The sequence below is a fragment of the Amphiura filiformis genome, chromosome 5, assembly GCF_039555335.1.
Source record: "Amphiura filiformis chromosome 5, Afil_fr2py, whole genome shotgun sequence".
Lineage (NCBI taxonomy): Eukaryota > Metazoa > Echinodermata > Ophiuroidea > Amphilepidida > Amphiuridae > Amphiura > Amphiura filiformis.
The window spans coordinates 62,522,180-62,537,962 of record NC_092632.1 but is presented as its reverse complement, the minus strand read 5'-3'; the positions used below and the strand labels follow the sequence as shown (position 1 = coordinate 62,537,962).

Below are 15,783 nucleotides of genomic sequence, written 5' to 3'. Positions count from 1 at the left end.
AGTTCTCTCGCGCGATCTCCGACAACGGAACCGCGAGGGATATTGGGTGACGACTGGGCCTGCAAGCAGGCTAGAAGGTGTAGTTGGGTAAGCCTAACGTAGAAACGGCAGTACAGTACGAGGTCTACCATACTGGCCATTAGGCCTACCACCTTCATCCATGCCACAGCGGGTTTTGCCCGAGACTCGGCCAAGAGTCAGGCACACCGCACCATGTTCGCACCCGCTCGGGTGAGAGCACCGCCAACCCCTCCGTGAGGGTGATCTGGGCCCCTACAAATAGTGGTGTCTGCGTCGGGACCACGCTGGACTTTTTGAGCTGATCAAAAATCCAGGGTCCCGCACCCCACGGACTATCAACCCCATGAGACCCGTAGTCTTCAGTGGAGTGCGTCCGTATATGAGCCAAACGTCCAGGTAGCAACTGATGTTGACACCCCTGTGCTTCAGGTACGCTGCCACCGCTCTGACCAAGAGTGTTAAACACCCTGGGAGAGATGGACAGGCCGGAGGGCCGGTATCAAAACTGGTAATTTTGATCCTGTACCTAGAAGCGCAGATGCCTCCGATCTTGAGAGGCGATTGGCATATGCAGATAGGCGTCCGAGAGATCTAGCGATGCTGTTCCCATGCCCCTGATGGGGCAGGCTAGCACCGAGGCGAGAGTCCCCATTCTGAACCTCTTGGGCCTGAAGAACGTGTTCAACAGCCTGCGGTTCCGGTGGGGTTCCGTCGCCGTCTTCCTTGGAGCCAATGGCTCCAAGATCACCAGTAGAACGGGGGTAGACCGGGACAATCGCCCGCTTCGTGAGAAGCTGTGTGATCCCTGTCAGTAGTGCCCGACGCTGGGGGCCGTCTGACGGCACTACTGTGGACCTCTTAAATGTGCAGACGAATGTGGGGAGACTGGGTTGCCAGTCTGTAACCCCCACTCACCACTGACCATACCCAGGCGCTCAAAGAGATGGTTTCCCACCTCTGGGTGAAAGCCATAAGCGGTCGCCCACTGGGAGATCCCCTGTGGAAAAAACCGCTGAGTCCCCCGGGAATGCTCTGCCTAGCTTCCCTTGGAAGAGCGCTTGCTCTTCTTCGGGCTTGCCAGCTGTTCCTGTGCTACCCTTGCGCGCCTCCCAGAAATGGGTGCTGCAGAGGTAGTGGGCTCGGGTACTGTTGGTGGTGCACGGCCTGCTGAAGTCGGAGCTCCTACCCATGGTAAGGGCAGTTTCCGACCTCTTCAGAGTGCTCCGTTGGTAGCTTCTTTGCACGGTCCTCCACCGTGGCGCAGAAGCATCCAAAGAGAAAAGGACCCTGCCTTTCCATCGCGTTGAGCGATTGGAGTGGCAGGCCCCTCCCCGGCGCTGAGTGGACACCCTATGGGCTAGGCCCATGGAGCTCTCGTTGAGGCTAGCTGTTAGCACCGCTAATAGGCTCACCTCATGGAAGAGCTCAGATGTTGTCTGAGCGTGATACGCTTGACGACATCTGGGTCCCTCTCGGATCCCCTCAGGTAGGTCCCGTGGTCCTCCCGCGTTACACGCAGAGGAAGCGTGCAAGCACGCGGCGTCATAGCTCTACTGAGCTCGACAGCCTTACGATATCTACCCGCGAGGTTTGCCGGGAATGAGAGTGCAGGCGTCCCCTGTGAGGAAGCAGCAGCTGAGCATCCTACTGAAAGGATCCCTGGTCCTCCTCCATGGACTCCCCTTAGGGGTGTCCGGAGGAAGATCAGTGCTGCTGCTCCCCTCGCGGGGCAGCGGGGGAAGGAGATTGGAGTGATGTCACTACCGGACTCATCTTCCGACTCCTTTCCCTCGCCCCCAGTATCCGTATCATGCTCCGATGATGACGGTAACTGAGGACGGGCATCTGAAAGCGGTAAGAAGGCATAACCACTGTGTGGCTCGCCGACTACCTGCCAGCAGAAGAGGGAGTACTCCCGCAAGACCCTGAGGTATCCGCCATGGCACCACTGGGTCCGCACGCTCTCGCAGCCGTCGTCCTAGCGCTAGCAGCACAGGGCCTACCCTGATCAAGATCTGGGTTAGCCCCATGCCGGCTGGCCTGGTCAACAGCTGATGTTGGTACTGCGTGGCCATCGCTAGGCGACACTTGCCACGGTGCTAGGCCGTGGAAGAAACACCCTGCGGCGGGTACCACGGGCATACCCAGCCGGCAGCTGACCCTGAAAGGATCCGCCACCAGGGTAACCCCATGGTACTGCAGTACCAGCACCGCCTCCCCCCCTTGTTGCCACAGAGACTGTGGTGACTAAGGCGGGTGCTGTGGTACCGGTGCGGTATCAGCGTGGGTACCCGTGAGGGTTCCCAACTGTGGACCGCTGTACCCTCGCCACACTGCGTTCCCTGTATGGGAAAACAAGCTGTGTGCTGGCGTGGTACCGGCGCTGGTACTAGCATGGGTACCCGTGAGGGTTCCCGGTTGTGTACCGCTGTATGCGTGGTTCCAGCGTAGGTGCCCGTGAGGGCTCCGGCTGTGTACCACTGTACCCATGCCTCACTGCGTTCCCCGCAAGGGGAATCAAGCCCGTGTGTATGGGTACCCGCTATACCGCTGTCCCTTGGCTAGAGGGAGCTTGCCTAGTACCACGGGTAGCTGAGCGTGCATACCCCGATCAATCACCTCGCCACCTGAATAGGCAGCGTCAATCAATGGAGCTATGCCCTGTTGATTTGACAGTGATCGATCAAGAGAGGTAATTGACCCATTGACGGTAATGGATCACCCACGCTCCGCTGGCTCTCGAGGACATAAGTGGGTTGTTGATCAGCTAGGCTGTTCAAGCTACTTACTGTACCCTCTAGAGCTTCGCCCAAGGTCGCTGTGTGTGGCGGACCACTCACGGCAGCTATGGGCGGGTGCATAGCGGCTACCACTGAAGTCAAGCCGTAGCTCGTCTTTGTAGCTGCCACCGAATGCACCTGGGTCGCTGTCCCGTGAGAGACTGCGAGCCCAACCCCTGAATAATCGCCAGCCAGTCCCTGTGGACAGCCAGCAGCTATTCTAGGGCCCAGGGCCGTGTGACAACCCCAGTTGGTTCTGCTAAGACTACACCCACAGCGTTAGCCGCGGTATCGTCTCTGCTGAACCCATGCATGCTAGGGTTCAACCCAGGCAAGCCCGGGTACCCTTGCATGCTGCCCGTCGCTGGCTACTACTGTGGCTGTTTGAGCCCGTAGATATGCCTGCAACAGACGGTGTCCTCCTGCTAAAAACCCGTGAGGATTTTCGCTAGAGGACTGGTATCCTCCTGCTACAAAACCCGCTAGGGTTTTCGCTGGTGGTTACCGCTCTGCTGCCTGCTACTTTGCTCCGACGTATAGTCAGTGCTTTCGCTGGCTGCTGAGCCTTTGGGCGCTTAGCAGTCCCGAAGGAACCGCCTGCTTGTCCGGGGACCGGAGCCCCCTTAGGCAGACCTGCCATGACCCATAGGGGCTGTCACAGCAGAATCTACCGTAGCGACTGGTATCCTCCTGCTGCAAAACCCGCTAGGGTTTTCGCTGGTGGTTACCGCTCTGCTGCCTGCTACTTTGCTCCGGCGTATAGTCAGTGCTTTCGCTGGCTGCTGAGCCTTTGGACGCTTAGCAGTCCCGAAGGAACCGCCTGCTTGTCCGGGACCGGAGCCCCTTAAGCAGACCTGCCATGACCCATAGGGGCTGTCACAGCAGAATCCACCGTGTCGACCTTACCAGTGCCCTTGGTAGATTTCTTCTTCGTCTTATGGCGATGGCGGAGCCTATCCCAATCGTCAAGCTGGAACTCGGAGAGTCCTAAGCAAAAGAAAGACATCTAGAAGATCGTGAGCACTCCCTGTGGGTGAAACAGAGCGGGTGTGGGTCCCGCTCCGTCTCCAGGGAAGGGCAAGCCCGACAGGGCCGAGGCGAAGCGAGGAGAAAAGGGAGGGGGGCACTCCCCCCCCCCCCAACACGCGACTCAAGCCCAGTAAGCAAACCTGAGCACGGAGGCTGGTCGCTAACGTTAGTGGTAAAGTAAGGACTGGCTAACTTTATTACTAAAATGTCAGACGGGTCCCTACCAATCCCCACCGTATGAATATCTGATTAACTCGTCTTTATTGGACGGTAATGAAGACATAACGATAGAGTAATCACCCTAACATAGCAACAATAACCTACCGTACATGAAATACAATGTGTATGTACAAACATCTATTGTAACTTACAGGCTGCAATGGTTGTTTTACGTGGGAAACAAAATGAATGGCGTCAACGAGCGGCCATTTTGAATTGCTCGTGTGTCCCGTATACAAACGGAGGCACGATATGTAGCTAAGTTTTGGATCGTTTTTTGTCACTTTTTCGCCAGAAAATGCCGTCAAAACTATCCTCAGCCGAACAATACCGGTTTGGTTTTACCTAAGGTGTGAAACTACAACCGTATATCTCGCTTTTTAATCGAGAAATTGATACACAGTGCTATGAACAATCGATAGGCACGCGTCTGTGTCAGTCGGAGACCAAGGAGGATAAGGACGATCATATGGTGTGACGTCACCTTTTGGGTGAGTCCACCGGGGATCGGGGTTTTGTTATTTATTCATTTATGTGGGACAAAATGACTATTGGTTTTTCCGCATCTCGGGATCGATGCAAGAAGTATCTTAATCAACATCGGAAGCGGTAAGATCGACCGGTGTACTGAGTCTGGCTTTTTTCAAATGTTTTTTAAAAAATTAAGAAAAAAGGAGACGAATTTCAAAAAAATAAAAAAACCATCCCTAAGTTCATGTCTCTTCTTCATGAAAAGCTAACTGAATTTGTTTTACTCGAACGGATTTTTTCTAAGTTGTCACAAAAAAATGGGGGTAAAAAAGTGAATTTCTGTGATTTTTTCAAAAACTTGAGATTTTTGAACAAATCTGGCGTCACCATGGGATTCCTTGACTCATTTCCTTTCCAAAAATGTATAGTTTTATATACTTTGGACATACAATTCAGAAATAATGAAGCCCGAAAAGGTCCATGTTCTCTCCCATTACTCTGCCCTTAAGAAGCCCTATTCTAAACCAACCTCTTTGCTGCTGACATGATTTTCTAACCGTAAACAGTTAACATGAATAACACTGCATGCACGTGGAAACAAATTTTAATCAGCTGCACGTTGAAACAAATTTTAATCAGCTCTGTCAAAAAACAGGCCTATGAACCCATCTTTTTCCTCCCCCTTGCATTGTTTTTTCTGTTTAAAAAAAACGCTTTATAAATCTGTGCAGTAGACCATCAAAACATGTTTTGATGGTCCATAGTTGTAGTAGTATAGTAACCATGGTAAGTTAACTAGAAAAGTCTGGATAAAAAAAAAATTAACATATAAATGCACTTTTTTTAGAATTTATGTTAATATTTGCTCCATCCCTACTACATTGGGCTATTCCAGTTGAAATCCATACACCCCCTATGGAAGACATGACCTTAATCTCCCACACAACGAGTGCAGATTTCACCCATTATGCTACCTTTTGAAATCCACACTACCTGTATTGGAGATTAAGCTCATGTCTTCCACAGGGGGTGTATGGATTTCAACTGGAATAGCCCATTTAATATAGCAATAGGTGACAGAGCAGACTACCGGGTGCGAAATACTAACCACCCCCACCGACCAGATTCTGAGATTGACTATCAATATCATCCTATGCATGCACATGTCCACTACATCCTCATGTCTGCTGCGATCTTTGTGCTACCAAGTCTTTTATTTATAGACTTTATAGGATCAAAAGATTCAATTTGTTCGACTGGCCTTTGGTGCCCTTTGTAAATTACGTAAAATTGAGTTTGATGTTGTTCACTAAAAGAAAGCCTTATGAAATTGAAGTAGTGATTTGATAAAAGTATCAATTTAACCTTTTGTGATGAACTTAAATATAAAAAGGACCACTGGACATGATCAACAATTATTATATCTTTGTGAATGAAACATTTTGGTTGTTTAGGTAAATTTGGCTCTTTTCAAATGGGTCTTTTGGTGAATTTGTAAAGAAAAAAAAAGTAGAACAGTTTGCTGAGTTGTGTTTCTATAACCTTAATACCTGTTCTAAGAAATAATATCTATTTCCAAGTACACAATCTATTTTGATTCAGAAACACACTAGCTGTAAACTGTACAGTATAGGGTCCGCATATTGCCCTTTTGGAACCAACGCATATTGAAATTCTAGCACCAAACTTAATATTCAGGTGCTATCCACAATTTACAGGAAGAAGCCTCTTGGAATACTAACAAGCTCTAATTGGACGCTGTGTGCCATAACTAACCCATCATTATAATGGGTGCGGTACAAGTAAGCAAGCTGTCCAAGCTAACAGGCCAGTATGGCAAGCCAAAAACCCGACAAATTGTGCTTATGGCAAGCCCTATAACCCATCTCAGCTTTCAAGTGTGCATGGCTTCCTAACAAGGTCAACTGTTTGCGAACAACATCGCAGGTCAAATCAATTCCGTCAAAGTGAAGATTCCACAGCTCCCGCTCTATCTCAACATGTTTATAGCTAGCTGTATAAACACTAAATCCATGAATATCAAACAGTTGTATATCTCAATGGTTAGTCAGTTCAAGTGAAGTTCAAAGAATGTTTTTTCAATCAGAGAGGATGGGTCAAGAGATGGAGGATTTGCAAACATTCATTCTTAAAATTGGTTCCATTTAATATATGCATTTTACTCCAGTGTCTTAATATTCAACAACAAATTCCGACTACTGACCACTTGACCATGAGCATTTTCTTAGTAGCCAAAGGCTTCTTTTGGGAGTGGCCTCAAAAACTTGACCAAAAAATGACCAATGACTAGGTTGAGATTCCAAACTTGTCAATAATTACATTTATGTAGGAGGTCATCATAGGATTCACCCTTCCTGATCTAATAATAGCCTACCCCAACTCATCCACATCAGATTTGCAGGAACTGAAAAACAAGAACTGAAATCTCTAAATGTTTTTGGTGATCTGATTTGTAATATGTACTACACTATGCTACACTAGATGCGAGTCAGTTGTAGTTATGAACTTGGTCACCTAGTAAGAAGTCACAAGATAAGCATGTTTGTCTATCAAGATGGTACAATAGCCCAAGGCTATCTGGCATAACATATATTTATGACTTTAACATGCCCATCGTTGTCCACCAAGAGGACGTTAACCCTTTAACCAATACCCATCGTGAAAAATCTAGTCAATATCGCTGATCGGCTATCTCCATGCGTTGACGTTTATGGGCTCTCTCCAGAGATCCATTTCCACTTTCTCGTAATGATGTACAGCACAGTACGCTAAATTCAAACGAGCAAAGCTCGACGTTACGTCGTTCTGACATTTGCAATCGAAATTGCGGCTTCGGGCACGCGAGGCCTTTACATCTCTCTCGCTGGTCTCAAAAGGATTTTCACTCTGTAAAAAACGAAGTCTGCTGACACTTTACAAACACGATTCTGCACCATTAGTGTGGGTCCCAAACAAGGTTGTTTCAGATTTCAATGGAATAGATTTAGACTAGCAATACAAATATCACAGACACAAATCCAGTATGAGTTACAAGCCTGCGTGTTGCAACCTTGCATGTTACCTCATTTGAGGTTCATCTTGAAGCCATCCTTCGAATGTTCAATATGCCATTTGCATGCACTCTAATCAAATCTCTTCCTTGCCCGATGTATGTGTATTGGGACACATTCTAATGTTTCACCTTCTTTAGCTATTTCTAGACTTGACCCATGGATTTCCTATGCTTGACTGTGGTGTTTGTGACTGATCCTGCATATTATTTTCTTTTTGTCAATTTGCGAGTTGCAACCGACTTGTTTTGTACTGATCCGGTATGCAGTGCAGCAAAACATTCAGAGTCTAGAGGACAGATGTTCATCCTGACCAGATATAGGAGTATACAGGTATACAATGTATCGTTAAATATAAATTCTTACTACCATGGTACTATTATTATTTGTTGTTGGTTTGGGTTTTATTTTTAGGGGGGGTGAATTAGCAACCAACTTTATAGTCCAAGGTCTACCTGTCCTACATGTATAGTACAACAAAAACTTTGGAGACATTTTCTACAGTACAAATAACACAAACATTGGCTACAATTATGAAATAACTGAACATTGTAATCTCAATTACATCAATAATTCTACATATTTTTCCAGCCCATAGTCATCTGTCTTTTCTGCATATGTACAAACCAAGTTTTAAACTTGATAAAACGCCTTATCAAAATAATACATGCATTAGCACAGATCTGAATGAGCCAAAGCTGTGGCCAGGGGGGTGCATGGATGTGAATGTGATGCACCCCCAATGCCAATCTGGGAAGGAGTCCACTTTTCTCTGTTAAAAACATTGAAAATCAGCTATTTTTTAAAGGAAAAATTCACAAAAGTTCTATTTTTTTTAAAAACATTAAAATCAGCCCTTCTTTGAAGGAAACATTCAAGGAAATATTCACAAATGTATCAACCACCGACTGAATTTCACTGAAATTATGTTTTGTCAAATCAAAAGAAGCACATGTGGCAAACATTATCCAAGTGATTTTCTTTGGAATGATTAAATCTTAAGCTATCCTAAAGGCAGACAGACAAACCAGGAGCCAAACCCATTAGAAGCCAAGTCCAGAGACACTCGGTCAACAAAATCCTCAATCACTCTGCCTATGGCAGGCTACAAGCCATGCTCTGTAGAGATTTCACCCACATAGCATACGTGCCCTACAAAATGCTTTTTGATCATGGATGTAAAGGTCTTTTATTAGCATTTTTGCACATTAATTTTGTACTATACTATGATCAGCTCATAATAGGCCAGAATTATTTGGTTTTTCTTACAGAGCGTGTCAATAAAATCCTGACTTACGCCCTCGTACATTCACAAAGCGTGTGTCAGTCACGCAATATGCAAAGCGCAGTTCGCATAGAAGCCGCGCCCAGCTGTGTGTACGCCATTCTATATCAATACACAATGTTATGAGTCCCACCTATTACGAGCTTCCTTTTAATTTTTCTTTATCCTCCCAGCCCACAAACAGCCCCCCCTGTATGTACACTGCACATACAGTGTGTGGGGGTGTGTACAATTTATATATTGGCATGCTTCATGTACCTGCCAATATGGTGTTTTTTACTGCAAATTTGCCACCCAATGACCCTGTTTTTTCAAAAGCTTAAACCAATGCCATTAAAATGCATGGAAGCTACAAATGTACACCCAATGGCCCCCTTTTATATTTCAATATGACTGTAAAATTAATACTTCGGCATAGCCTCAACTCAGAAATTATCACCTTGTAGGCCACCATTCCATTTTAAAGGGAATTCTTATTTAGTTTAGTTCGCTTTGGCTAGCCTTATTATGGGCCGTTGAATTGTTTTTTATTGTAGTGTCTGCCACCCAATGATCTCAAGTTTTAGCATTCCATATCAAATGACCCAGGATAAAGTGGGAAAAACAAATGCCTCAAACAAACAAATAAATACACACTATATCCTCCAACATGCATAAAATATCACATTAAAACATTGCACCTAAAATATGTATGTGTACACTCATAACCATTCCTATACCTGTGCTTTTCTAACAGGAATTATGTTAAAAACAATTTGACATTTGACATTTTCACTTGTTTTGGATTAGAATCTGCTGGTATGATTCTTGACTGTAATCATGGTGAGATGGCAATGAAAAAAATTACCAAATTTCACTTTTTTCCCTCAAAATTAAACTAAAACATAGAAATGTAAATTTTAATTATACCTCAAATCCAAAAATTACCAGCGCAAACATATACGTGTATAACTCTGGTTGGAAATTTAGGAAAAAAACATGCCATGGGCCATTATGAGTGAAATGCTAAAATTGGATTTTGAATGGTTCACTGGTATTGATTGAATGAAAAATATGAATTCAAATCCACCATTTTCTTTTTTTTATCCTTCAATCCCATTCATGAATACATTTGACTTATTTAACAATGTTTCACTCAGATGAAAATCCCATTTTGTGTTGGTGTAATTTGCCAAATGATTACATTCAAAATCCAAATGCTATTGCATTATACAAACTATTAGATGCTGATTCTCTATACAGATTTCATAATGAATTTTTGTAGATACTACAATGCCACCTGAACTTGAAATCTAAACAAAACTGATACCATCTCACCTACAAATGATAAAATTTACAAATCTACCATCACTAGTAGTATTGTATTCCTTTATTTTCCCTACATTGAAATTCATCTCTGTGCTTTTTCCATAATTTGCACCCTGATATCAGGGCCTGGAGGGTCTTCCACACAAACTAAACCCAATCCTATTTCTCCTGCTAGAAGACACCATGATCAGATTTACATATGAGAATCACATGCTTTCTTTAAAAAGCATTCCTCTTGTTACGACACATTCATCACTATGCTGAGACAAAGGACTTGCACTCTCGGACATCCATACTGGAACCGTACTCTTGGCTGTGAATTCATACAGCCTACAGGTTCTTTATAGATGGAACTATGAGCAGAACAAAATTGCCAGAAATTACAACTCCGTGTTTTTACTAACCCCGACTTCATATAAGCCTCTGGGTTTGTTGTGAGTCACAAATACAGAGTCTTGGCGATGGATGGTGGTAGTTCTTTTTTTAAGCTGTACAGGTAATGTGATCAAATGGGATATTCCAGTTGAAATCCAAACACCCCCTGTGGAAGATATGACCTTAATCTCCCACACAAGGGGTGTAGACTTCAAATGGAATCACCCATACATGTGTCTCAATTTTAAATACATACACCCTGTGTAAAAGATTAAAGTCATTAACGTCTTCCATAGGGGGTAGGGATTTCAACTGGAACAGCCTAATTGATAGCATTCTTGGATGCCTAGGTTTTTATCTCCAAAGGGCTGCTAAGGGGTCATGGAGAAGGTTCTATTGGTAAGACAAGAGTTCACCTTATTGATGTGTCTAGCATTAGCTAAAAATTATAGGCCTGGAGACATTTAAACAATAGCGAGATACTTTGTGTGCATACAAATGGAGGAGAGGAAATGAAGGCTTGATTAGAATCCCCTCAATCTGTGGACCAGTCAGTCAGTCAGTCAAATGCCTTGATTCACAGGTTATATCACTGCCTTGGTTGCAGTAATGATTGATCATGTTGATAGGGACTTTGGGATAATGTGTGATTCTCCTCTCTCTTTTTAATTCAAATGGCAACACCTTGATTGTGTGTTTAACCAAGGGCAACGATGAGGTGTTCATTTTTAAATGAAATCCCCTCTAAAGGTAAAGTCATTTGGCTTGTTGAACTCCATTTTTCTCCTGGTGCCATTCTTCAATGATAAATGCTCTCACACATTTACTAAATTAAAAGTTACAAATGAGGAACCTTGTTGTTGTTGATGCTTATTTTTTTCTTTGTTGGGGTGGGTTTGGTAGAATTACAATTTTAGGAAAAGCAATATTTTTGTTAAGTTTTTCAGTTAAAATAAATTTGCAATCCTACATTTTATCATAGATCTTCAAATAGGAATATATCTGCACCAGAGAGGAATTTCCCTGGTTGTACAAAATGTATAAGGGGATGTGACATGGTTTTGGAGTACCTTTTCAGCAATTTTGGTATATCGATGGGTGGGTTTCATATCTACTAATTAGTTTGATTTCAGAGAGTAACCATTGTACAATACCTGCAGTACAATCACAACATATAAAAGGTTTCACAATCACAAAATCTCAGTTTCACTTGTTTTTAGTCTTTCAGACCTAGACAGATCAAATGTCAGTTATCTTCATGTGATCAGCAATCAGCAGCATGTATACACACATGTCAATTTTCTGTCAAGTGGAAAATGCTGTGTTTATTTTTCTAACCTGCGACTGTGTACAGATCAATTGGAAAAGGCACAATTTTTTATCAGATGAGTTAGATTGTACAAATGTACATGACTATGAGTATGGTGCAAACAATATGCCTGGATTACAAAAGTTTGTTTTGAACTATGTGTAAATTCTTGAAAATTGATATCAAAAAATCAGACAAACATGATTCTGCACCATTAGTGTGGGTCCCAAACAAGGTTGTTTCTCCTTTTGAGGAGAGTGAGAGCAATCACTCTCTACTGATCTCCTTAAATCTGATATGAGAGTGATTTTTAGCTCCCCTTAGTTGACCATTCTCTCCTTTATACATTCTAATGTAATTACTCTTTACACAGCTCTCCTTGAAGGCTCCAAAAGAGCTAATTATTTAAATTAATGCTCTCCTGAAATTCCAAAAAAACAGTCCCTGGACAGTGTATAAATTTTCATTATTCAATGGTTCAAACAGGACCATGTGCCAGTTTCCAACTTCATGCAATACTCACAAACACCAGGCGCAAGTTACATTAAAGGAGCAATTGTATGCCATAACTTGGACAAGTTCATGTGAAAATTGATATTTTGAAATTTACTTGTGCAATTCCATTGGTTTTTATGCAATATTGAGCAATTCAGCACTAAATGTCACAGAGAGAGAGTCCTATGCCATCTGGAAATCTCATAAATCTTTGAAGTCCTCAATTCACAGAATAGACCTATGCTGTACATTTCAGTTCATAGGTCACATCAGAAGAATAGAAACAGCGCACTTTCTTATCTTTTTGAGCCAAGAATATATCATCAAGTCATAAGGTAGACTCATCATGCATATAATATTCCTGGTACAGTGGTAGTTCCATGCAGTATTGAGTGGCATTTTATACATGAAGTTGTCACCAGGTTAATAATGAAATCTGAAAAGACGTAATAAGCCTACCTACTGATGTATTAGTCTTTTCCAGCAAGACTTCAGTCTTTATCATAAACATAATGACATCTACGGACCCGAATCAGTAATCAGATAATGTCATAATGTTAAATAAAGATTACTGAGTTACAGTTACTGGAACTAACTGATGTATAGCCTACAAATTATCTGCTATTAAATCTGAATTTAAGTTCCCCTTCCTCCTTTTTGGATTTCACAATAACGCCATTTGAGAACAAAATTGTTTGCTTGTCCTCATACTCTCTGTGGAAAACAGGGTCAGTCGGTCAGACTTTTTACAAAATAATAATAAAATATGCTTTTAACAAAGGTCATAACCAAAACATGTAAGCCTATCAATTTCTGAAATTTCTTCTTGTTTTTACCTGAACTAATCGGAGGTCAATTTGTAAAAATGAGAAATGAAATGCTGATTCAGATACAAAATTCTGGGAGCGATTGCGGATTTAGGGTGCAACTCGACTACATTGTAGTCTTTAATTCAAAAAGTGTGATGGGTCAAAACTCAAAATGGAATCAAAAATTAACAAAAAAAGATAAGGTCAGCATTTAACTACCTTGGTGCCCTTCTGTCCCCTTATGATGAAAACTTGTTGATGCTCAAATTTGAATGTCTGGAATAGTAAGGGGTCAGTTAATTTATTTTGTTTACTTGCAATATCAAAATTAAGTTGATGAAACAAGTAAATCAAAATCATAGCAGCAGCAACACAAAGTTAACAATTCAAATACAAATAACTAAAATCAAGTCAAGTGATCGCAACAAGAATGACATTTTTAACTCTACTAGTTTGACTGGCATGCAATACAATGGGCACGTAAAGCCACACCAGTAGAGCATTTGGAACTATAGCTTTAAGCTTTTATATGTTTAAAAATTTCATTTCGCAAATTATGTTTTAAATTTGTAGGCCCATCTTTCTTCAATGGCCTTACAAACTTACCTTCTGGCATTTTGCCATCGCTCCAAGTGCCTTGACTTCGTGATTCATATGTTTTCCTTCATTGAGGCACAAGTAACATACAGGTAGCTTGCAAAGCTGACAATACATGCTAAGCCCTTCCTCAGTATGATCCTCACAGTTCGACGGTTTCGGGGTCCCTCTGGACATGGTCTTGATCTTTCCTCTTGCAGGAGCGATCAGATTATGCTTCGCCAACGGGCCTCTTGCAGGATGGCAGCTTTCTCGACAAGCTCCGCAGTAGAAGACGTCACACTGCTCACAATAAGAAGTAGCTTCTGCAGCAGCTCCTACACAAAGTTGACACTTAACGATTTCGCTCTTGGCTTGCCCGTAACGTGTCACGATCCCTTCGACAACCTTATTTCGAGGAAAGCTAGCAATTCCCTTTTCGTCAAGATAAATAGATCTGTGGCATTGTGGACATGTGATCCGCAAGGCGTCTATGGATGGAAAATGGTGTCCACTACCGCCGCTACTCACACCACTGCTACTAGTTGTAGATCCACTTGAGCTAGAGCTAGCCTGACTAGCAGCATATCCAGCAAAGCTTACTCCGCTGTCAGTCTCACAAGCACTCAACCGATCAGATTCGGGATAGTCGTATTCGCTTTGTACGTGGGTTTGATCGCAGTATCGTTGCCCAGCCGCAAGTCCTGAAGCCTGGAGATTATGAGCGCAGTTAGCACAGATACTGTGACTGCAAGGTAGGATCACCGGACAGTTGTAGAGACCCCGACAAGCAGGACAACGAAGCTCTTCTTCCATCATTGTAATGAGCTTTTTTGGATGATTCACAGTAGACAACATAAGAAAAGCGTCTGCTCTGTAGCAACAACTTGCGTGCATGTATTTTTAATGTTTATAGTTGGGTTGCCAGCTCAAAATTTACCGGCTTTTGACAGATCACTTTCACTGGCTTCACTTAATTCCCTAAAGAGTAAACTGTCAAATGCCACTGGCAAAATTTGGTATATATTAACACTTTTAAGTATTAAGATATGTATTTTTGGATAAAATAAGGCGTAAAAGAGGTGTGCAGTTTCTTATAGTAAAATAAAAACCTAAAGATTTGATTATGATCAGGGTCAATGATGCAAATTATAGTTTATTGCGAATTTGTGATCGGATCATGGTCCAGTGCTCATAGGACATCTGATTTCTCAATTTACAGGTTGCTAATGTTTTTCCATTGTATAAAACAATGTTATGCAGCCTTTGAATTTGATTGAGAACATATTATTTTGGTAAAATCTGAGAAGATGTTGATCAAGTTATGCATGATTTTATAATGATTAGGTGTTTGTTGAAATGCATGACCAACTAACCATGATACACAGTAAATAGGAAATTGCTGAGTGATGTGAGTTTCCAAATTAAAAGTGGTTACTAAGAAGTAAGTTTTTTTAGACATTTAATGCAAAAACACTTAGCATCATTTACAGCATATTTATAATGTATTTAGAAACAAGCAAATAGACAAACAAACGCACAAACAAATACTGACGCAAAAATATTGTTTGACGGTGTTGATGGTCTTCCTTAAACATGATATCATAACATCATTTATCCCGGGATCCGCTCAGAAATGTTAATGAGGCCGAGGTTTATGTTCATTTGTAGGCCGCTTTAGTTTGCACTTTAAATTTAGATGGTGCTATAATGATCCAACTGAAAAGATACATGGGCATGTAACCAGGGGGATCCGAGAGTTGGGGAAAGCCCCCAGAAAATGTTCAGGGATAAAATAGGAACGGCACAGAGTTAAGACAGTGTCCTTAAAATGACTAACAAAAAAATGACAAATGGGGACTATAATTTGGTTTTGCCCCCCCCCCCCCCGGCCCCCACCCTCGCATTAAATTTCTGGCCACACAGTATAAATTGACAGTTGTAGAAGTGCAGCTAACCGAGTATAGAAGAAAATTAATAGTTGCCTATGCATGCGTAGGACTACATAACAAACAATATTCAAGAATTTTTTTTA

At 42.7% G+C, this 15,783-nt stretch overlaps 1 protein-coding gene across 1 annotated transcript in view; it reads right to left on the bottom strand.

Moving 5' to 3' along the window:
- LOC140152320 (E3 ubiquitin-protein ligase TRIM9-like) overlaps positions 1 to 14,564 on the bottom strand; it is a 28,867-nt gene extending 14,303 nt beyond the window's left edge. Inside the window, exon 1 of the mRNA XM_072174622.1 lies at positions 13,779 to 14,564. Coding sequence (XP_072030723.1) covers positions 13,779 to 14,564 — 786 coding nt within the window. The remainder of the gene's footprint in view (positions 1 to 13,778) is intronic.
- Positions 14,565 to 15,783: the final 1,219 nt, after the last annotated feature.